This window comes from Stegodyphus dumicola, chromosome 9 (genome assembly GCF_044657685.1).
Source record: "Stegodyphus dumicola isolate Sdum_Otavi_A_Nest chromosome 9, ASM4465768v1".
Taxonomy (NCBI): Eukaryota; Metazoa; Arthropoda; class Arachnida; order Araneae; family Eresidae; genus Stegodyphus; species Stegodyphus dumicola.
In genome coordinates this window covers 148365238-148389566 of record NC_140776.1, presented here as the reverse complement: position 1 = coordinate 148389566, position 24329 = coordinate 148365238, and the positions used below count along the sequence as shown (strand labels likewise).

Here is a 24329-nt window from a genome sequence, read left to right as displayed (position 1 = left end):
AAGAAAGATGCAGGTGTCAACTTGCCTATTTTTAGCCAAAAGGGATGTCAGACCCAAAGGGCTTATACTCTCAAAACAGCATTTAAGCTGTTTCACTTTCTGTGCTGATTCACTTTTTAAACTGTTGCCACCAAGCATTATCGCCCTGTATTATATTTTAAGAAACTAAATAATGAAGAATCTGCAAGAGTGTTTCTCACATTGTGAAAAAAAAACAATGGTACATAGAGACATCAAATTTTGAATAATGTAGTCCTCCACCCAAATACATGGGCACCTGGAAACCCAAATTAGGAATTTAGAATTTCTTTTGTTATCTATTTTATATTTTGTAAAACATTAACAAAATTTTGATTAACAAAATCAACAATTTCAGAGTTAGCAATGGCAACACCATATTGGGGGGGGGAAGAGCACAAGACTGTGTATCAGAAATTCTAAAGATATGCTCTTTTTAAATTATTTTGTGATATTGCTATTGAATTGAATTTTATAATATAATATCTAACTATATCGAATCTACAGTAATATAAAATCTGAAAGGTTATAGCCTTTTTTTTTTTTTTTTTTTTTTTTTAACTTTCACATTGATAAGGGGGCACTGATAACGGCCTTCTGGCTACTGTTAAATTAAATCTCTCATTCTTACTCTAATAATAATGTTCTTAGTTTCAGACAAAGTATTATTACTGTCAAATTTTCAAAATATGCATTTTTTTTATTGAACTAATGTGAGAGATTATACTTCTTATGTTTAGAAAAATATTATCGTAGTCGAAATTTGTTGCTGATAAAAGGATATTTTCTGGAATTATCACACTGGGATATATTTCTTGTTATAAAACAATTTTTCATATGCACTATCCTACAATGGAAAAATCGAGTTCGATTTATATTTGATAATACTTCCTTTTGAAATAAATGTCTTCTTGTCTCTCGTATATAATCTGTAATTCATATTTAATCTTCTGCCCTCCCCTTCCAAAAAAAAGTTACTTTTTCGTTGTGCACCTGCCAGGTTTTTTGGCACAAACCAGCCAGGTGATGGCGTGTCCTGCTGTATATGTGCTTTTGTGTTTTTGTCACAAATAAACTATCCTTATAACTAGAAATTGTTTGCAATTAAAAAAAAAAAGCTGGCCAAAATATCTGGCAGGTGCATAACGGAAAAGGGATATTTTAAAATTAAAATTTTAAACAAACTTAAAAAAATTATGTATTATCTTAGATCTTTATATTTTAAAAACATTTTCAAAAAATCTAATTTTTTACTTTAGCTTCGGAGTCGCGTGCATATTCATAATGTCTAAATATACAAAACATATAACACATTTTTTAAGTTTAATATCTTTAAAAATAATAGGTGTATGATCGTGAAATATTGCATCTTATTTAAATACAGTATTTGCTGCTTTCCTTTACTTTCCTGATATTAAAATATTTTAAATAAAATAAAAATAAAATACCTTCTTCGCGACAAACATGCCCTGTTCATAGCAAAGAGTATAAAGTCTTTATACTCCGTGCATTAGGTATAAAAAAATCGCCATTAATACCCCAAAAGGGTTATTAGTCTCGAAATACGATTTTGTTGTTTCACCTTAATGCATTGTTTCACATTTCTGGAGTCTATTGCCTCTCAAAAAAAGTAAGATATCGTTCTTTCATATTTAATCTGCATGTTATTAACTAACAATTTAAATAAAAATGCGCTTTATGAATGATACATCTAATCCAAAGACGTTAAGTTTGGCGCGCTGAATTTCCTGAAAATCAAAATTTCGTTCATTTACATCTAAGAATAAACGCGAATTACAGGCATTCATGGCCAACCTAACATTAATTATTTTTTCTTCCTTGCGATTTAAAGAGACGTCATAAATCACGCCATTCGGAAACATTTATTTCCCCTTTTGTTTATATAATCAAAAACACGCGTATGCGAGTCATGCTTCTCTCATTTCAAGTAGAAGGTCTAATATACATGTATCTGAAACCATTATGTGCCATCTTGTGGCAGAAATTATAGTTTGAAAAACGTTCCAGGACACTGGCACAAATACGTGACAGTCGGTGGAGAACGGGAAAACTCTGGCACGCCTGCGTGTCGGCCGGGAAGTAAGTGTGTTCGTTGCTGGCACGTAGACGTAACAGTCGGCGCGAAGGGGTTAACATGAAAACATGATTTTTTTGGGTCCATTAATTTACCTAAAGCATCTTGTTAGAATCAAACAACCTTTTCAAGTAGAAAGGCCCTTACATAGGTTAGCTGGATACATCATGTCTAATTTAAAAACTCTCTTTGAGTGTGTAATGATTTAAATCTTGATGCATAAAGAGAGCAAAGTCATCAAAGCCGATTAAACATTTCTTTTATTGCTGATATATACAGCCATTAATTAATTAAAATGAAAAGGCACCACTTTTGCGTACATGTTATAAGGCGTACTGTACAGTACTTACAAGTGCTGAAAGCCATTGCTTGCTGAACATCTCGGTCAAAGTAAGCTGTTGACGGTCTTCATCCGTTTTCGAGCAGCCTAGTTGCGTATCCACTTGACAATGACACGTCCACTTGACAGGTCACACTCGTCCTGACGCTCCATCCACTTCAAGGCCGGTGAACGCTTCACTAGTTAATGGCCCCGTGTCAGCTTCAACATTAAGGCCATCTTCTTGCTCGACACCTTCTTCTCTTACACTTTTATTAAGTTCATCATCATTTAGAATTTGAAATCCAGTGTCTGACGAATCACAAATCATCTATTCCGCTGCACAAACTTCTGAACATCCAGGAATTTTCAAAAGAATATTTCTTAATTCCTCAAGTGACACGTCACCCTCATCTTTTCCTGTCTCTTTTTTCCCCTTGTCTTGGGCTTGCTTTTCCTTCTCTTCTCCAGTTGATTATGAAAGCGATTCGGATAGCCGGAGTTCGTATAATTGGAGTTGTTCTGCACATGAATACATGCATAGTAGCTCATTCAACCTCCAGGAGTAGGATCCCATGCACAGTTTCGCGCTACTGATCGGCCAGCTATCCTCATGAAATTTTCCAATAAAATGAATTTCGTTTGAAAATTTCGAAAATTAAAATTGGCATACGTAATTCCGTATGAACTTTGATATATTCAAAAACTGTGCTCCATGTATTATCGCCCTTACCACTCCTGCGCCTATCGTCTGCATATCACAATGTATTACACCGCAAAAAGAAGGTTTTAAATATAAGAATTATCAGAACAACTTAAACAAAGGTGTATGTAGCTATCTCAAGGACCAATCAGCCGCTTTGCGACAGCGGTAACGATGTCTGACAGCTACATAAGATACTCACGATCAAATCTCAAAGTCATTTACAATTTTCAAGGACACGAGGATCTCGTTGTGCCGCACTGCCCATCTGCGCTGAAAGGTGGCGACACGTACGAACAAATAGCAACAGACAAAGGGGCACATAATCTAGTGGCCGAGATGAGCTCAAATGAGGCAAGGAACACCTCCGTGGACCAGGGGCATACATATACGAACATCGTTATAGCGCGACTCCCCATACAGCAACAAAGGCCCCCAACAACAAACACAACGATCAATCATATCAACGAAAGGACTCGCAGCTACAATACACACGGCTCAACCGCGATAACCAATCGCATTCCATACGACATACATCGGATTAGTTGAGACCATCTCATAAGTATAGCTTTGCGAAAATGTTTGACTGTCATGTAACACCCCCGATGGAATTTTAAATCTTTCCTGTATCAGATATATTCAGATTTCTTAATGCCTTTAATAATGCATTTTGAATGTGTGCTTTATGCAATGACTCTTTTTTTCTCTTTTAGCGAAAGGTAAGGTTGTACCATAATAAGCCAATAAAGCACCATACACGTTATTCCGGCTTACGACATATACTTCATATACCTGAGTATTTTATTTGATATTCAAAGCAAAATACCCATTTAACGTATGCTGCAATCTTCATGGGAAAACATTTCATAATCTTTGCGTAAGGGTTCATATAATACATACTCAAAAATTCGCATAATCACTGAAGGAAGCAGGAAGTCTACAACTGTAAATGGACGTATTGCGCAATCTTAATAAAAGAAGGATTTACGTAGCGTCATTCATTCGAATTTTCTTACAATATCAGAATGCAAGAAACACCCAAGAAAAATGTAACGTTTGAAAATGTTTATAAATGAACACATACAATATAAGGTATTTCTCCCACTTTCCTAGCGTGCCTTCGTGGTGTAACGGTAGCACCCTGGGCCGGTATTCCAGAGGTCCGTGGTTCGATTCCCGGCGAAGGCGGTTGCATATTTTTCATCTGTTCTGCTTCCAATTAACCTAATGACTCTACAACAATAAAAACGGAAAATTTCAGCAAGTCTTAAAAAAATACTTTGCAGGGAAACTGAAATAATTTTACATTCAGTACTTCCTTTTTCGCGGGATAATCCTGAAATTAAGCAAAATTCTTTATTAGGTAGTTATTTTATCCCTCCTTTAATATGTCTTTGTGATGCCAACTGAAAGCACGCTCGCGTATTCGGGAGGTCAGGAGTTAAAAATCCTGCCGAGGGCACAGCCCATTTTTCAAGTTCTTGCACAGATATAACCTGATGGGGTAACTTAAAGGTGGCAGACGATAATTCATCACCACCACGATTTGGAAATTGGATCCACCTCATCCTCAGTCGCCCTTTAAAGGGAGAGTATATAAGTCCTTTTCTCTCGGATGGCTTCATGGTATAACTGGAAGTACATTTTGACGCGTATTCGAGAGTTCAGGAATTCGAACATCGATGAGGGAGTTTTTCACGTTTTCTGTATCGATATAACCTAGTAACTCCACAGCTTGCAATAACTTGCAATGAAACATGTTTTGCGTTAGCTTTAATAAATTTAACACTTATGTTAACTCTTCCTGCCAAAAATCTCAATTTTATTTACCCTAAATTTAACAAAAAGAAATTAGTTGTCATCCTTTAACAAAACATTCGTGGGGGGGGGGGAAGGGTCTTGTAGATACATTTCATAATCAAGCATGTAAGCAATCATGGCGGGGCTTCATACCCAATATTCATCAATGAAAGAATTAAAAAAATTTTGATGTGCCCCTTTTTGTAACATTTGAAAAAAAAAATAATGCAGACTTTATTTTTTACATGCTGCACTTTTATTCAACCTATACATCTTTTCTTACGAAAAATTTTGAATAACAGATTTAATAGCAAGCGAAAGTCACATTTTTGCTGTGATTTCTCTTTATTTTTGTTAATGATTTCAATGGCATTATAATTTCCAGAGAAAAGGTGAAATATTGTATGGTGCATGAGCTTGAATGGGAGATGTAATGCGCTCATGTAGGTCAGTCATTTTCGGCAAATAACGAAATCTAACTTTTAATGCCACCTTCCGGTTCCTATACTTATATTTTGAAAAGTTTTACACTCGTTAGGGAAAGACAAAGTTAATAAGAAGTTTGACTCCCGTAAGACAAAAACTGACCGGGATATTTGATTTCAAAATTTACAGTTTTTGATATCATTTGCAATTTGCCTTGAAAAATCGCTTAATAAAGTTAGAATATTCCAGGAATTAAGTTTAAATGAAATGAAGAAAAAATGTGTATAATTTAACAGGCCGTGCAAGGAAGTGATGTGATTGATGCTCACATCAGATTTTTTATTGTGTGATTATTACATGTTCATTATATGTACTTAATTGAATTTATGACTAGAAAATTCTCAACAGCAACTTTTGTTTCATTTCTTTTCATAAAACATTTGAATACGACGAAGTTTGGGTGCGCCCATGGGCGTGTCTTGCACATGTCAACATGATCCATCACATATATCACGGATAATGGAAAGTTGAGAGCTTTAGAAATTTTTAATATCTTTTAGATATAATTCATAGCTACAGACATCAATGCGGACAGTGTGGCGTTCTATATGTGAAGATTAAAACACTAAAAAGACGTTTCACTCTTAAAACTTTTCCAATAATAATAATGTAAAAAGGCCTAGTGAATATTAAAAAATTATGTAAGGTTTTATTAAGGTCAAAAGTGATTCGGCATTCACCATATTCATCTGATTTGATTATAGAAGATTTAAGACCATTTGCTGATATAAAAATTATCTCGAGTAAAAGGTTTAAAAGGATAAAAGGAATGCATTTAGTTTTACTAACGAATTATTTTATGTTAATTACCTTTACTCTCGTTCTCGCTTTGCGTTTTCCTGCCAGAATAATAATTTCTAGTTCGCTGGGCTTCAAATGAAGTAGAAAGAGATACTGTTTAAAGGAAATTTTTGGATAGTAGAATCAGAGTGTGTTCCGCCTGCTGAAGACCACGTTACTAGTTGAATCCCATGATAGCAGTTATTCTGTGGCGTTGCGTTATTCTCGCAATAGGCTGTTCTCGTTGATATCAGGTCTAAGCCAACTTGTGCTCATTCTGTCTGTGTAACATTGGATAAAATAAGCTGGTGGCGCCATCTGATATTTTCTGTCCAGGCTTTTTTATCTTATCTGATCATTATATCCTATCTCGTTCATTTGCGCTTTTGCAGCTGAGGATGGTGGTTCGGTAAAACCATCGAAACTAGTCCTGTGAAAATTTGAAAATATAACGCTGACTTTTGTTGTTTGACTTCTGAATTAGTATTTGTTCGGCGTGTTATTGTGTCTTCTTTACTTTGAGTTACACCACAAATGCTGGCTGGTTCTGGAAGCACAAGCTGTGCCTGTTGTTAATTTATCTGAGATAAAAAAAGAGTATTTTATACTCTTTCCCAAGTCTCTGTTCTATTTTCCAAAACATAGCAATAGTTTGAGTACGTCTTCCAGAGCTCTCATTTAGTTTATATTACCAAAGGGAGTGAGCTCTATAAGATAATAAGTTAAAGATCTATAAAAGCGTCATTTTCTGCAAAACTTAATTTTTTAAGATTAAATTTATTTTTTCAAATAAATCTATATTCATAAAAGACATAAAAGATAACAAAAAATCAGTAAAATATTTGATTACAGAAACAAAAAATCATTAAAATATTTGATTACAAAAAAATAAAGAAAGGGAGTCAAACTTTTTCACTATTTTTATTTTTAAATTTATTTATATTTTTTGTAAATAATCTGCATTCATTAAACCGAGTTTAGGAATATGGTACAAAAATGTTTGATATTTCTTCTTAAATAAAATTAAAAAATATGGATCAAATAATGGATAATGGTATTTCCATTATTATCAGCATTATTAATTTTTTTATCTCCCTTTGCAACCCGATTCCTTTTCAAAGAATTAAATCTCCAACAACAATTTTATTAAAATTGGAGCGGAACTGTACAGTCAGTGCAGTGGAACTATTTATTACCTGTACAAACCAGTGATAAAATTTTAATATCCCGCTCCTTCTTGTCCTAAAAAAACTTCACAAGATATTAAGAATAATAACGGAACAGAAAATAGCGTATTAGTTAACACTTACGTTAATTAACAGACTAATAAATTATAATTAGCCTACCAGCGATCGAGCGGTAAGATTTCTGAATATTTGTATTTCGACTTAAGTTATACTGACGAACGGGAAAATTTCAAGAAAATTCTCGTTCTCTATGTGTAACATAAATTACCAGCCTATTTCCCTAAAAAACCTTCAAGAAGGCATCTTCTCCAGACGCAGACAGATCTCGACTTCCTTTGGTTAAATTAATTAATCTAATCAAATACTAGCATATTTTTACCGCTTTTTAATCTTTTTATTAGTCCAAAAGGGCTTTGTTTCTGAAGGACTACTGTTTTCGTTTTGCGATTTTGCGTTGAATCACTATAAACGTCCGTTTCACTTTTCAAACTGTTGCCACCAAATGTTAGAATCCTGCATTATATTTGAAGAAATTAAAAATGAAAAATCTGCACAAATATATGTATATTTCTTGCATTGTGATGAAACAACGGTACATAGAGCCATCGAATTTTGAATGACGTAATTCTACTGCGAATATGGGCATGTGGAAGCCCAAATTTGGAATTTGTTTTATGATCGATTCATATTTTGTAAAACTTTACTGAATTTCTGAGTAACAAATTCAACTATTTGAAAGCGAGTAATGGCAACAATCTATGGAGAGGGGGGGAACCTTTTGTCTCCAGCGCAAGGAAATGTGTATCGGAAATTTTAAAGATAAGCTCATTTTAAAATTATTTTTCGACATCGCTATTGGAGTGAATTTTATGGTTTCAGTGCGAAGAACATGATATTTAATAAATAAAGGTAACACTGAAAACGTTAAAAAACGCCCCTTTGGACGTAATTTAAAATCTGAAATCTTTCAGACTTTTTTTTAATAGTATTTGAATATAACATGTGGCAACGATTAGATAAGTTTTTCCCCCCCTTCCCCATTCTATTTCGCATTATGAGTTTAAATACTGACATAAAATGCATTATGAAAGCCAATAGTAATAAATAGTATTAATTATTGTTACAATTAAATAAGAATAACTTGGTATCGATGATCAATAAGTATTTCATCGCGAAAGAGAACCTCTGTAAGTACCATGAAAATAAAGAATACCTATTGGGATAATGTGCATCTGTAAATCATGTTTCCCATTCAACTAATGTGCAATGTAAGGAAGAAGCCATACAAGGCGTTGAAAGCTTGCACCTCTCAACAGTTTTTTCACCTAGAGGTACGGTTTACTCTTACTTCCATCTTTTTATTTAATTTTTTTTTTACTTATTTATTCTGCTGTCAGTCTGTATTGCATATCTTGGCCCAGTAGAACGGGAGATATAGAACTGTCCTATTTTTCTTTTGCGCAGTGTACATTTATAATCTTCACAATGTTGCCAGAGGTCTAAGATAACTATGACATTTGACCGACATGTGTAGAATCAACACCGGCATACGATCGCCATCTCCTTATCGATATGACTAATACATCGCTTCTCTTCCTCTGTTGTTCTCTTTTGTATAGTTAAAAACGAAAATCACACACCTGAAATAACTGAAAAGACGACAGACATTTTGTAGAGACATTAGGTATTTTTTTGGAAGCAGGCAAGATGAAAAATATGCAACGCCTTCGCCGGGATTCGAACCGCGGACCTCTCAATTACGCGCTGAGTGTGCAGACCACTACACCACGAAGGCCTGCTAGGAAGGCGGGGGAAATACCTTATAATTTTCACATAAATAAAATACCTCCATTTTTTTTAATGAAAGAAAACGCAAAATCCAGCACTAATTAGAACTACAAGAATATGTTAAGGCGATGTTTGAAGTATAATTTAAAACAACACAAACTGAAAGAAAAGATAAAATAGGAAAATTCTTACAAATAATTTATTTAAAAAAAATCTCTGAAGTGATTATATATGGAATCTAAGCGTACGACAAATTCTATCTTTCGCAATGAATTTTTAATAACATTAATATAACATATTTTAACCTATTTTTTAAGGATAATACATAATGTAATAATCTCAGAATGCAATAAATTCGTTTATACTGAAGCTTTAAAAAGCGGAAAGGGAAGTTTCAAACATTATATGAAAAGGCAATTTAAAATTAAATTTAGCTCAGCAGAGTGCGCGTTAAGATGAATTAATTCTTTAATAATAATTACACAATATTACATTAATTACCTGGTAGTAATTCAGCGAAGATATTGTAGCCACTTAATTGGTTATATTTTGTTTAGCAAATAGACGATCATCTTTAGATGACTATTAAACAAGTTAATAGTAGGAAGTCGGGTGAACAGCATTTACCGGCCTTAGGGTAATTTTGCAGAGAAATAATTACTCAAGCGAATTTTCTCATTAAATTATGAATTCTACTGCAATCAGATATAAACAATTACTTTATCGAATAGCATCGGAAATTATTAAGCAAATCACCATTTGAGAGTATATTTGACAAAACACATGCTACGATAGTTTTATCAAAAAAGACTATTACAAAAGCAGTTTAATTTGGAACATTTATTTCATTTGAATAAAATGATCGTGAAAGACAAAAAAATCAAAACGACGCAAAAAAATAATATTTTAATTTTAATGCTATCCAAAGTGATGGATGGAACTCACAAAATTCTACGCAAACAGTAAACCCAGGATATAAAGTGAAACTACTATAACATGAAAACAAATGCAATACAAAGATCTGTCAAACGAATGATGACGTTCCTATTTTATCCTTCACATTGACATTGATAGTCTCTTCTACACGACCGCAAAAAATCGAAGCAACTGTAATATTCATTATTCAAAAATATCTTTTCTTCACCATCACCAAATATCGTATGTGTGTACATCTAATGGCCATATTTAAATGCTTTCGGCATTTTACATCTGAACCCAATCCGAGAAGATGTAGAAAAAGACAATAGTAGCAAAAATTCTTGATAAAAAAACTTTAATAAATATTCTTCACAATATCTTAAATCAGTTTTCATTGCATGGATACCACATCACTTATATTTATATTTTTTTAAATGTATATATAAATAATAAATAGTAACATTCTTAATTTTAAAATAAATATGATAGCTGTTAAGTCAGAATACAGTGCCACCTACTGTATATAGAGAGAAACGCTTACTTGGCTGTAAATGTAGTAATTACCGTAAATAAAATAGTTAGTTCTCTATACAATCCATTCATTAGTTTAGAATTACAAAATCATAGTACAACAGTTCCTAAATACCTTCACATACATTATGAACATAAACCGAAATATGCATTAATACAACATGAATAAGACAGCTGTAATAACTGATATATCCCAATGTTGAATCTATGTTGGGACGCCTTGGCCTGTTCTAGCATTTTATAACAAAAGATCATTATTATAACATAAGAAATTAAGAATGGGCTAAAGAAATTTTGCGAAAAATTTAAACGCGGCAATAAAATCTAAGATGAATCAGACGGAAGATAAGAGTCAAGTTTTATCTTCATGGCTCTTGTTAATTAATTAATTCTATAACCAAGCGTCACTGTCGCAACAAACCTGAAATTAAGGGGGATTTTTTTTAAAAAAATTCCTTATAAGTAAATAATGGGGGTAGAAATATTCAGCAGCTATTTCATAGCTGATTCACCAGCAGCAACAAGAGCCCGAAGTAAAGGCACTTGCATCTTGGTATTTAAGTCGGATCATCAAGTTTGGATGTGGCTCTTGAAGCATTCAAATCCGAGACTAAGCAATTCATTTTTGAAGCAAGCATGACAAATACTTTGTTTATACACTTATTTTCTCCGAGAATCTCCTAGATTTGGCGAACTAAATCGAAACAGCAGTGGAATCTGTTCAATCGGATGCACGGCATTTTTTGCCACACGATGCAACTTCTGCGAATCTTAAATTCTGCGGTCTCGCATTTCTCTAATATAGCAAAATAATTAGCCGTCTATAAATTCTACTGCCTTATACATCTTCTAAATTCTAAAAATTTTATCATCATTAAATGTTACTGCTCGTTACCTCTCTAAATTAAAAATAATAATAATAATAATAATAATAACGCTTCCGAATTCTGTCGCCGGGCGCGATCGCATCGTTTGCACTGGCTCTGATCGGATATAATACCTGCAGCACATATTCACGAACTTAGAAACACGTGTCGCGTTATTATTTTCAGAATTCTTTCACAATTCCTTAACACATCTTTATACCAATTACGACCTATTATATATACGGTAACATAAATTTCGAATAATAAATAGTATGGTGACATTGTGCCTTTTTGACTATTTTGTATATATTCACAGAATGTTTTCCGGTTTAGCTTATATATATCCGTCAAATGTTTTTATGTGTACTCACATAAAAAATTTAATCTGAATCTGAGTGCGATTACTAGAAGTTTTGATTCTTATTTCTAATAATTACACCCTAGAAAACTCTGCCCAATATAGATCAACATTTAAACTTATAAGCCATGAACATTATATCTCTTCAAATATTTCATTGAACCTGACTTTCAAAAATGGCTGGCATGTTATATAAATAGATGTATGATGTAAGTAAATAAGAAAATTTAAATCAAATGCTGAATCAACTACAGAAGAATAACAGCAAATTTCAATGAACAGCACCAATCACTAGAATATTCTGTTACAGAAGGCGCCATTAAGCCGCCTTGCCGATACTGTGATCGAATCCCGAAGAAGGCATGTCTGTAACTGTCCGTACTTTCATCATGGAGGTAAGAAACCACCTCCATGAACCACCTCCTTCCTACCTCCATGACTTTCACAGGGGAGGGGGGACGGTGGCCACCTATTAAGTGCTTTCATAATTAAATGGCCACTTCCGGCCCTTGCAGTGGTGCAAGTATATAATAATATATAAAGCCAGCTATTGAATAAAGCGCCGGGCCATTAAAAAAAGGGTCATTAATGTGACTGCAAATGCAAATAAAAAATTCTCTCCATAACTTTCTTGTTTTAAAAGATTACAACACCAAATTTTCAGGAATAAAATATTCACCAAACAACGTCATACAAGTATCCAAATCAGATATCATCGTATCTTTCGGAACACACGGAGATGTGCTTACCCTTTAGGTTTTTGGAGTGTAAAAGTATTTAACTTTTATTTTATTCATATAACAACAAGGAAAACGCTGTTAATAGTTGATCATTTCAAGAGCATGAGAGCTTAAAGAAATAATCATAAAAACATTACTAACACTAGTCGGAGATGCAGACAGTAACATCAATCATTTTAATCGAAGTTAGAATCAGGGCCATTTCCAACGGTTGTCAAGTTCAGAAATCACAGTTCAACGCCCATTCTCTACAACCGCCAGATAAGCAAGCGAGACATCCTGATTGAGTTGTTAATAGTAAGTAGATATTCAAGCATTCAAACCAGACAATTGACGATAAAGACAAGGCAAAATGAGCCATCACTGCCATGCTCTGACATTTAACACTACAAATGCAAGTTCAAGATAGTTCAAAGAGAATTACTATTCAGTGCCATTTCATTCCCTCATATGCCAGTTACGAATACATGTGTATGGATTTGCCTATATATATCCAAAATTGTACTAAACTGTATATACATAGCAACCAAGTTGCAGAATTTGCGAACAATTTGTGCTTCTCAAAAGCATAGTTGCCAACATTGAAATATCCAGAAAACTGAACTCTAATTCCTTTCATAATGCATGACTCAGGTTATTCGTAATTCAGTACTGACGTAGAATATATTAGTACTTAATTGAGTACTCCAAATTTTATGTTTTTTGGCTAATTCCCCCCCCTTTTTAATTTTTCGTACACTTTTACACCGAAAAAATCGAAAATTATATTTTGTTAATATATTTTTAACCTGTTTCTTTCATTTTAAGTAGTATTCTGATAAAATAACACCAATAATAGGTTTATTTGCACTTTTTGCCAAAATCTAGATGACGAACGTAGTCGGATACCTTAACCACCAACTAATAAATGGGAATTCAAAGCAATTAACACAAATCGAAGCTTTCAGAGCATTGAGTTTGCGTCCGTTAAATGTTTTGGTAGACGTCCGCATGAATGACTTTTCAAGTGTTTTGAAATCCGCCATTTCTTTTTTTCCATCGTTGTCTAAGAATGGTGTTTTATTTTTCTCTTTCATTTTCTTCGCATCTGTTTACTTATATCATTTCATTACTGGCAGAATTTTTTCTCCAAAACCAAGAACGGTTAAAGAAAACCAATTTACGATGCAACAGTTGCTGCTCAAAGAACTTACTTTCAGTGTAGTTCTAACTGTTTTCCTGTTCTTTTTCCAGGACTAGAAGCATTACTCAGTTTGTTGTTTCAATTATTCTCAACAAAATATAGATTAATCTTCACATGGGCGATTATTTTTCACAAATTTCTTTTACAATTTTTTAATTGTATATTGTCAAATACGTACGCACAAATACGGATTGAAAAATACGCATAACCTAAGTTTACTTTCCGCAATTTTAAGAAGAAAGACGAATCTTTCACATGATCTTTCAAAAGGTTTGTTCACTTAAAATTTTAATGACGTAGAATCGATCGAGTCAAGGATTTGTTTCGTACGCATTCTTAATTTCTTTTAGATTATGTAGAATTCGCTGTTACAACACTGCTGTTTTTTTCCATATCATTCATGATTATTCTTCAGCAAGCTGCAATTATTTCAATTGTAGAAGTAGAATTTTTGACAGTGATCAATTGAACAGTGTATTCAACTTCATTTTTAAATTCCTCTGACGTATATAAATTCCTTTTATCAAGAAATACAATAAATCTAAAACTACCTTTTCTTGCTATTTTTCGTACTTTGATAAATTATACTTCAACAGCTTTGTTTTGTTTCACTGTTTTACGGCACTACCTGTAGAAAAGAAAGTTTAGGGAAACACATAGTTTTGGAATGACAGATATGTTGTTATGAAAAGTGGTTTACTGTATAAATAAACTCCTAGCTGTTAAAATTTTTCTAGTGCTACGCTGGTCACTACTGTACTTCAGATGTTCTGTTCTTGCAATTCAACTTTCGAATTTATAAAAGTTTTTACTAATCGAAAGTTTCTGCGAAAGTTTCCGACGAAAGTTTCTGCTAATCCCGCTTTCTTAGTATCTGCTTAATCCGGATCGGTTCATATTTTTGTTTGTTTGTTTAATGCAATGGCAGGAACTTACCTATTCAGTATTGGCCGCTAGTTGTGGTCGCCATTTTATTGTTGAGGCACCTAAAAGGCGGCTACCGTTGCCTCCTATGAAGGGGACGGACAGTTACAACCATACCTTCTCTAGAATTAGAACTCAGCCCCTTCGCAAAAGTTCCCCTAACCACTACACCGTCTGGGTGCCGGTGAATTTAATTACAGCAAAGCACGCAAGGGCTATCTGCCTAATGGGAAGGGTGCTTTCGTGAAGGACTTTATAAGGGGGCTCGTATACATGTTAACATGGATATGTAAACTGGCTCATATACATGTTACAAATGAGGGAAACCAAGGAAACCCCCATACAGCTAGCCTGTTCGCCTAGAATCGAAACCAGTCGAAACTACCAGCGACTTTACCGCTCGGCCGCTGGTAGGCCCACTTATTCAACTTATAACCCACTTAATAGTTGTGTTAAAAATATGGTGTGTGTGAATAAAGTTATGTTTAGCGAAGCGGAGTCATGTTTTTGAAGGATATACACCGTGCCATGACCCACGCACCATATTGGTTACCTTGTATATTGTTACGAAATGCCCAGCTGCGGTAAGCTAGCTTCCCCGAAAGGCGGGTGGGTTTAGGGTTGCCAGAAAAATGGCAAGAAAGTCAAATTTACCATATTTGGTGCGAAATCGCCCATTTTGCGACAAAATTGGCGATGTGCCATAGACGGATGGAGAAATTTCTAGAACGAATTCTTACCGTTTAAGCCCTAAAATATCCTCGAAGGCAAGCCTAAAGCTATATAAACACTGCTTGTAGGCAGAGTAGCATCCTATCGAGTTAATCGTCAGTCTAGTGTCGAGGTGTCTCGTCAATGCATCGTCGAGTGTATAGCGAGTTTGGTATATCTGAAACGGGGTCAGTATATAATTTAAACGTGTGAACAACTGAATTTCATGCTGTCTTACTCCAGCGAGAAGCGGAAGTCAGTTTGTGTTGGTTAAATCAATTCTGCACATTTAGTCACTTTTATTTTTGTGTTCATTTAGCGTTCTGGTCCTGCTAATTTTCGGAAAAAAAAAAAAAAAAAAAATCGTCTGTCATGCTAGAAGGTTTGATTAGGATTAATTGTGTGAGGAATTTTCTCCTTTCTTATCGAGTGCTTTCGTAATGTAATTGGAAGCACGTCCGGCTAGCAATCGGGATGTCCGAAGTCCGAATCCCATAGCAGGCATTGATTTTTCATATTGCTCCAAAATAAATCTAATGACTCTACATGCGAAGTTAAATCTAATCTTAAAATACTTTGCTTTTTTTACAGTACAGACTAAGAAAGACTAAAAAACAGACTAAGAAAACCTTAGTGCTAATACCTGTACCAGTTCACCGCTTTTTCTTCAAGAATTAGTATAGATATATTTTACCAAACTCGTATTAAAATACTGAAAATGTTTGGATAAAAACGCCAAATATAGCCTGGATCTTATTTCAAAACAAAAGGCACTGCAACTAAGATCACCGAAGTCAACGCTATTTATTGCCTCTGGCGAAGTGAGGCCAACGTAGTTCATCCTCCATCACATGCTTGGAGAAAGGGCCGAAGGGACAGAGAAAAGAAACCTTTCGTTTCTCACTCTTGCCATTCATCATTTCGCCCATTTACTACATCCCGCGTCTCATTCGAAATCGGAGGAGTAGAGAGATCTTGAAAACTAAACAAGCAGTAATACTGAACTAGAAGAGGGGAGAGGCTGGGAGGTTGGAAACGGAAGCTTCATTCAACAGCGCGAAAAATATCGATTCAATCGATATTCACCCGACAGGGAAAACCAAGCTGGGAGATACCCACGTGTCAATGTGAGAACAGGAGTGATTCATTTCGCTCGAGTCTCGTGAAGTGAACGAAAGAGAGAGAGAGAAGAGGAGGAGGAGGAGAATGAAACGTATGACATAAGCGACAACTGTTGAGAACTTCAGAAAATACTGAGCAAGAGGTATTTCTCTCTGTATACATATATATATATATATATATATATATTCGTCATGCAATGAATATCAGGATACTTGGCACTACTTTAAGTTGGCAAAGATGCCTGCCTTTCAAAATTATCGCAGCAGAAATCCTTTTATCTGCTACGAAAAATCACAGAGTTCTGGGATATGAATCAATACAAGTTTCAGATCTGAAAATGAAAACAAGCAGTGTCGAAATCATGAGTGCTTTGAAAATTAGGGGAGTGGAATCGACAGTTGGCAACTGGATTTCCTATCTTCCCAATATGACTTATAATTCTAGTGCTCCTCCTTTCTTTTCTTTCTTTCTCTTTCCCCCTCTTTCTTAAAGAACTTTTATTGTATTTTCTTCCTACTTTTCCTGTTAGTTCAATAAGTAGATTATGTTAGTTGTTTACTTTACTTTCACTGATCGTACCGATCGTGTAAATATTTCACAGAGCCTTCTTTTCGGTTTACGTCTTTTTCGAGTGATTTTTGTTCCGTATTTATTTATTTAATACCGAAGGTTTAACTCTTGAGTAGGTTTAACTGATGGAGCAAGACGCTTGATAATGAAATAGGTCCAATTCCCTTGATGTTTCGACCATTGCAAATTAGTTGCCTTTTTGGCAAAATTTTGACAAACCCAGCAAAAAGAAAATACCATAAACTGACTAATTTTGTTATACCTTTAAGATATACGAATTCAAAATCTGAAATGGACTTCACCTTAAAGAGAGCTTGTACTGCTAGCTCAGTGTAATACTTTGCTACATACATAGTATAAAACATGTAAGAATTTTAATAAATAATATACAGTATTATTTATAAAATAATTGCAATAGTATTTTAAAACAATATTTTAATTAATGCTACGACATAAATATATAAAACTAACATAATTAAAAGTAGTTTTCAGCAACTTTTTTTGTCTCTTCAGCGGGAAGAGCAGCAGACTTAGTTCTTCCCCTCCCACTGACATTTGCGTAATTTTTCAATTGTTCATATTTTATTCTTATTTTTCGTAAAAGAGCGAAAGAGTGTTATTGTTTTCATTTTGCAGCTTTTGCCAGCTCCATAATAATATCAGAGGTTATTGAAAATCTATGAGACTTGAGTTCTTTCATATTTAAAAGGTCTTTACTCCTTAGTAAAACTGTAGAGTTGCGCGCCTCCAACTTGCACGCAACCAAGAGGTGACTGTTGAAACTGGAAAATAGACAAAGTCTTGCTAAGGGTTTAAGTCCCTTTTTATTCAACTTAAGAAGTTACAATTGCGTGCTCTTGACGCTCACAAACTACGCCGACCCGGCGGTAAAATAAAAATAAGAACCTGAAAAGAAAATAATAACAAGACTCTAACTACGAGGCTCTCTAAAAGTAACTAAACTCACCGCGTTTCACAATACCGCTGCTAATTCAGCAAACTTTGAATATCACGTTGAACAATTAACAATTCTCCAAGGCAAGCACACAGGCCGAAACGCGGGGTTCTTCAATTTTTGGCTAACTACCTCTGCGCTCGTGAAGTAAGGACAGCACACCTCGAACTCGTTTCCTTTCTATTTAACTCAGAATACTTCCGCTGATAATTTGAATCCTTGCGCGTTCTACTAAAATTTACATACTCTGGCATTGGCAGTTCCAGGGGAAAGTAAGGCTTGACAGGAAAGATAGTTTAAACTTAAAATAAATGTTAGTTAAAATAAATATAAACCCTACAAAACAAAGTAAAAAAAGGTTTCATACATATTATTTTTAATAACATTTTTTCAAATTTAAATAACTTGTATAGCCAAAAAAATAACTTTACTGCATCCTATAAAATGTTGATTAAAAATGTTTTAACTCTAGTTTTTTTTTTTTTTTTTTTTTTTTTTTTTTTTTTTTTTTTGCACAATGCATTAAAAATAAAATGTAATGGTAATACTTTGTAGTAATACAGATTGCACTCTTTTCACCGACTACATTTTAATCATGCTGGGAAATAAATTGCGCAAAATTGTGTAAATTTAATAAAAATAATAATAAATTATGTAATTTTTTTGTTTATATTTTCAACCAACTAAAATTACTACTTTATTAATTTTCAATCAACTAAAATAACTACTTTATAAATTTTCTTGTGAGTATTTTTCTCTAGTTCCATTTTTATTTTAAAGCAGTTTACTATTTCCTTTTTGCTTTGGCTTTTGTTGCTATATGGCCTTTCTTCCTCCAGCATTAACTTCAAACAAAAGTATTCCTCCAGTACTTTTGTTCTCCTTGTGAGACTACTGAAAATTAATTATGAATATACAACTGAATTTATAATCTGCTGTAGCAGCTTTGGTACGCTTAACGACTGAAGTTGCAACTACTGAATCAGATAATGGCTTTTGTTCTCTGCATGAATTTAAAGTACATTTTTATATAGTTTTTATTCCAGTTAACAGTTTGTATTAAATCGACAGATGAATATAAACCTTTAGAATTACTGGAGCAGTGGAATCATCATCTGGCCAACGGATATATTCACTTTAATATACACTCATGTCCATAAATTAAGGATAATTCGGAGTCACGCGGAAAACGAACTCTAAAATAAATATATAACCTGTAAAATCAATACACACGTCTTCAAGAATCATATGCAAATTTCAGGAAGTAATCAGATGACACCGATGGTACGTCACAATGACGAGAGTGTAAGAGAGTGATATATAAGGAATACAGGCAAAGAAGTAAAATTGTTCGCAGGCGCTTTATAAGCATTTCAATGCAATAAGCGAATAGTCACTTTGTGTCAACAAAGGACGCATTTGGATGATTTTTTACGTGGTAGAATTATCGGCCGTCTGGAATGTGGGTGTACAGAACTGGAAGTATCAGACGAACTTGGAATTGCCCAGAGTGTCATCTCCAGGCTTTGGCAACGATTCCAACAAGATGGTAATGTGAGTAGACGTTACAGCACAGGTCGCCCCAGAGTTACAACGCCGAATGAGGACCGGTATTTGGCAGTTACTGCCAAAAGAAACAGGCGGAGCACAGCCTCAGACCTGTCTCGTCAGCTCTCTTCAGCCACTGGTACGACAATTTCAAGGCAGACCGTGTATAGACGCTTAGGGCAGATTGGTCTATATGCTCGTAGACCTGCCAGGTGCGTTCCACTTACTGCAACTCACTGTCGCCTGCGGTTCGCCTGGAGTAGAGAGCATGCATTGTGGACACCGCAACAGTGGTCTTGTGTGATGTTTTCCGACGAGTCCAGGTTTAGCTTGCAGTCTGATTCTCGCCGGATTTTCATATGGAGAGCTCCAGGTACCCGTTACCACCAAGAAAACATCATTGAACGACACCGTTACGGTGGTGCAGGAGTGCTCGTTTGGGATTGAATTATTCTGTGCTCCAGAACTGACCTGCATGTTCAAATTAGAACCATGACAAGCCAAATCTATCGGGACGTCATTCTGGAACAACATGTACGTTTGTTTCGGGGCGCCGTGGGCTCACAATTTGTGTTTATGGATGACAACGCCCGTCCTCACCGTGCAAACATCGTAAGCGAATGCCTTCAATCGGAAGATATCACCCGTATGGACTGGCCAGCATTCTCACAGGACTTGAACCCAGTAGAGCACGTGTGGGACATGCATGGCCGACGAGTTGCAGCACGTCAACCTCCTCCTACATGTCTACCGGAACTTCGGAGAGCATTGCTTTTTGAGTGGTGTAATATCCCCCAAGATCAGATCGATAATTTGATACTCAGCATGCCTAGGCGTTGTACGGCCTGTATTGCATCGTCTGGGAGACATACAATGTATTAACAATCATACCAACCATGTAATATTGGTTTTTTTTTGTAAATAGGGTGGTTTTTTTTTTTTTTTTTTTTTTTTTTTTTTTTTGTAATTTGCTCCAGAGAGAAAAAATCGCTAATTTTTTTAATAATATCAAACATACAGCATCTTTTTTTTGCTCTTTACCTTTTGTTTAGTAAATAAGCTTTACAAATAAGTCAAATTTGTTTTATTTCTAACTCTTCCTTTGCTTGATTTTGCATTATCCTTAATTTATGGACATGAGTGTATTTTTGGTATCATAAGGCAGGGGTAAAAACTTTATGTCATTTTCTGAGCCCACTACGAAGTGCTTTTGGGAAAAGTATTATTATCACTAAAACTACATGTAGGCTAATATATTTTATCAATGACACAGTGGATGGCACGTGAAAGAGATTTTTTTCATGACAGAATCTCGTTTCGTTACTTGATTATGTGATTTATATAGTAAAAGGCTTATAAAAGACTGTGCGTGCATCTCAAGTTTTCTGATGAGGGAACAGATAGCATAGGTAAATTTTTTACCTCCTTAATACAATGTAACCTTTCATTAGTCTGCTGAATGTGCCGCTCCATTGCAGTCGCCATATTACCGGCACCCCCTGCGGTGACATCAGAGCTACTTCGTGCGTTGTACTCCTCTACAGCGGGTTCTTCATCGATCGGTTCCCTCTTCACGACCGGCAACTACAAGAAAAAAATTATATCCGTTAATTACATTACTTCTTCAACATGAGATGAAATAATGAATTTGAACAAAGGTAGCACTGGCCATCATATTGCTAGCCCACATGCTACCTTACACTGCTAAATGATTTGCTATATAAAGAATCCGTGGCTTTCGAGAGGTATGATTCATGCAAGAATTTTCCGCGATGGCCCTCTTACTAAGAGAGATAACATTCAAATGGTTAATCATAAACAAATACATTATCTTATGAGCATGGCCTTATTTATCCACAAGGAAAATGTTCTTAGGGAAGGTGCCTTTCATTTAATTAATTTCAGTATAGTAGATAATAGTAGGTGAACTCTAAAAGGTATTTCTTGAAATAACCTAAAAATTAAAATTTTTTTCATTTCAAACAAAAGATATATTTCATCGTCTGTATGTTTATGGTTGCAGTTATTTACTACATGAAATAGAAGCTAACACGTCTTAAACAGGAGTCTTATGGAAAACAAATGTGATGAAAAAAGGAGCCTAAAATTTCATGATTTTATGACAGATCTAAATCAACTGAATTATAGAGATAAGACCAAAATTACGCAAATAATTTATTTATTGGTACTTCCTTCTCAAAGCGGCCGCTTAAATCTCACAATAAGCTTTTGGCGAGATTTAAAATTTTCATGGTACAGTTCTGGTGACCAAAAATGGTGGTCACTGAAAAGGTAAGTATCTTTTATATTGATTTCATAAACCATATGCTCGATGATGCCTACGATGGTCATGAGGCGGACCACATAAAGATAAGAAATTTATATGCGCGGTCCCTCAAAAGTGTCAGTCATGGAGCTGTTATCAGGAGTGAGACGATATCCTCTAACTATGCAGGAGCAACAACTTGTTCAGTAAAACCTCCACTTGACATTACATGAGTCATAACTCGATGACTATTGTTAGGGGATTTTGGATAACTGCACTGTCTGTAATAAAAGCCTCTCGAAGTCAAAGGGCCGACTAGCCAACCATTCTGTAGCTCCTCTGATATCACCTTTAATTATAACGAATCAGAAGACCGAAAAAATTAAAAGGGCGTGACTAATTCAGTCTACAAATTGTTTCGGACAAAGCAAGCTATCGGAACGCTCTCAAACTCTCGAGTAGAGAGGCTCTTGCCGCTAGCAAGATCCTCATGTACTCGGGACAATAACTTTACTTACAATTAATTTTTTTCTATGCATTCAAAATTAATTGTCAATTGTCGTTATTGTAGCTCACGCAAATCAAGAAAACAAAGTGCAAAATAAATATAACCAATATCGCAGAAAAACAGGTTACAAGCAATAAAATTTCAGAACGTCAGATTAAAGTTTAACATCTCAAACAGCACTTACCTACGAATAATAATAATAATAATAATAATACGGTTGTTACCAACAGAGAAAGTTAAAAATGAAAACGAACTTATAAATAAATTTAAAAATTATGGCCTACTTTTTTATTTTAGAACTTCTAGCGCCCCACCCCAACATTTACTTTTTGAATGTAAAACTACAATCATTAAAAGACTACATTCTATCGATGTTTTTTAGAGGAAATACATTCGTATGTAAAAATTAAAAGAATTATGCCTATTTTTGTGAAAAGAAGCAAACTAAAGGTACTAACTATGTCGCCGAGATTTATCCAAATATTTAGAGTAGAATACGTAAGCGTACACATGCGTGTCTGCGGAAATGTGATTGTGTAGGGAGGGTTTCGCACGAGGGTTTTCGGCGCTTTGTGCGCTAATACTCCTTCACGACATTCGCCGTGTTCCTCGCAAGAGTTGGATAAATTTGTTGTTGGTTGGTAATAAGTTGGAAGGTAAGGGTGGTATGCTGAAATGGAGATTTGTCGATAGATTGGAGGGAGGCCAAACACAAGCACGGGTAGCTACAGAACTCAATGTGTCGTCTGGAATTTGTGGAAACAGTTTCAGGACACTGGATTCATATCAAGAAGACATGGACAAGGTTGACCAACGGATCGTTATTTAGCACTTTAGCGCGGCGACACAGGGTTGTTATAGTTTTAATCCCTTGGCAAACAATGACCTCTAGGAGACGTCATTCATTTCACGTGCCACTGGAACCCAAGTTTCACGGTATTATACCGTAGCCCGAAAGCTGCGACAAAGCTGTATGCCGTTTGCGTCCGACTCACTGTAGCACACAACACAGCTCGTTTATCATGGTGCAAACAACATGCAGCTGAAACGTGAATTCAGTGGAGCACTACAGATGAGTCGAGATTGAGCTTGGATATTGATTCTCGGGGAACCAACATCTGAAAAGAACCTGGAACACGATACCATCGCTCCCTCATCAGGGAAAAGGATAATTACTCTAGTGGAAGTGTAATAGTTTAGGCTGGCATTATGTTGGACGGTAGCAGCTCCCTACATATGTTTGACAAAGGCTCCCTCACGGCTAAGAGATCCTAAAAGGAGATCTTAGAGCCCTATGTTCGAGTTTTTAGGGAAGGAGTTTGTTCTAGGTTCCTGTTAAGACCACAATGCTCATCCATATCAGCTGAACTGGTCGACGATTACCCAGAAAGTGAGGATTCGCCGCACAGACTGGCCAGCCAGATCTTTTGACATTAACTGTATAATAAGCATATCTGGAATGTTCTTGGAAGGGAAATTTCACCTCGCTCCATTCCCCTCCGAAAACCACTCTGGAGTTGAAAACTGCCTAGCAGCATGAGTGGGATCGACTGCCACAGAGACTCCTTAACTGCCACCTGTCATGCATGCCGTCACGCTGCGCGACCTGTCTGGCTGTGAGAGAGGACTATACCCCATTAGACTCATTTTCAATTCGATATCACAACGTGGATTTTGGACATCCTTGCACTATGAGCTTTACTAATTAATAATGATGCGCACATGAAATGACTTCACAACGACACATCTCTTTCTCTGTCATAAATTGTATGTTTATACGAAATGTCAATAAATTTTGTCCATTAATCTTTCAGAAATTCGACATAATGTGAAAATTCTCTTAATTTTGCAGACGAGTGTGTCTGTCGAGGAAACTGCAAACTATTCATTGTTTCAAAATTTCATTACTATTAGATTTTATTTTTGATGCAGACAATAAAATAAGGAAAAAAA

The 24329-nt window shown here is 35.2% G+C and overlaps 1 protein-coding gene across 3 annotated transcripts in view; it reads right to left on the bottom strand.

Annotated features, from left to right (window-relative positions):
* Window positions 1–24329, bottom strand: part of LOC118185054 (zinc finger MIZ domain-containing protein 1-like) — a 547573-nt gene that overhangs the window by 316080 nt on the left and 207164 nt on the right. For all 3 annotated transcript variants that reach the window (XM_085824218.1, XM_085824220.1, XM_085824219.1), the window contains one exon: window positions 21025–21186. In XM_085824218.1, coding sequence (XP_085680344.1) covers window positions 21025–21186 — 162 coding nt within the window. The remainder of the gene's footprint in view (window positions 1–21024; window positions 21187–24329) is intronic.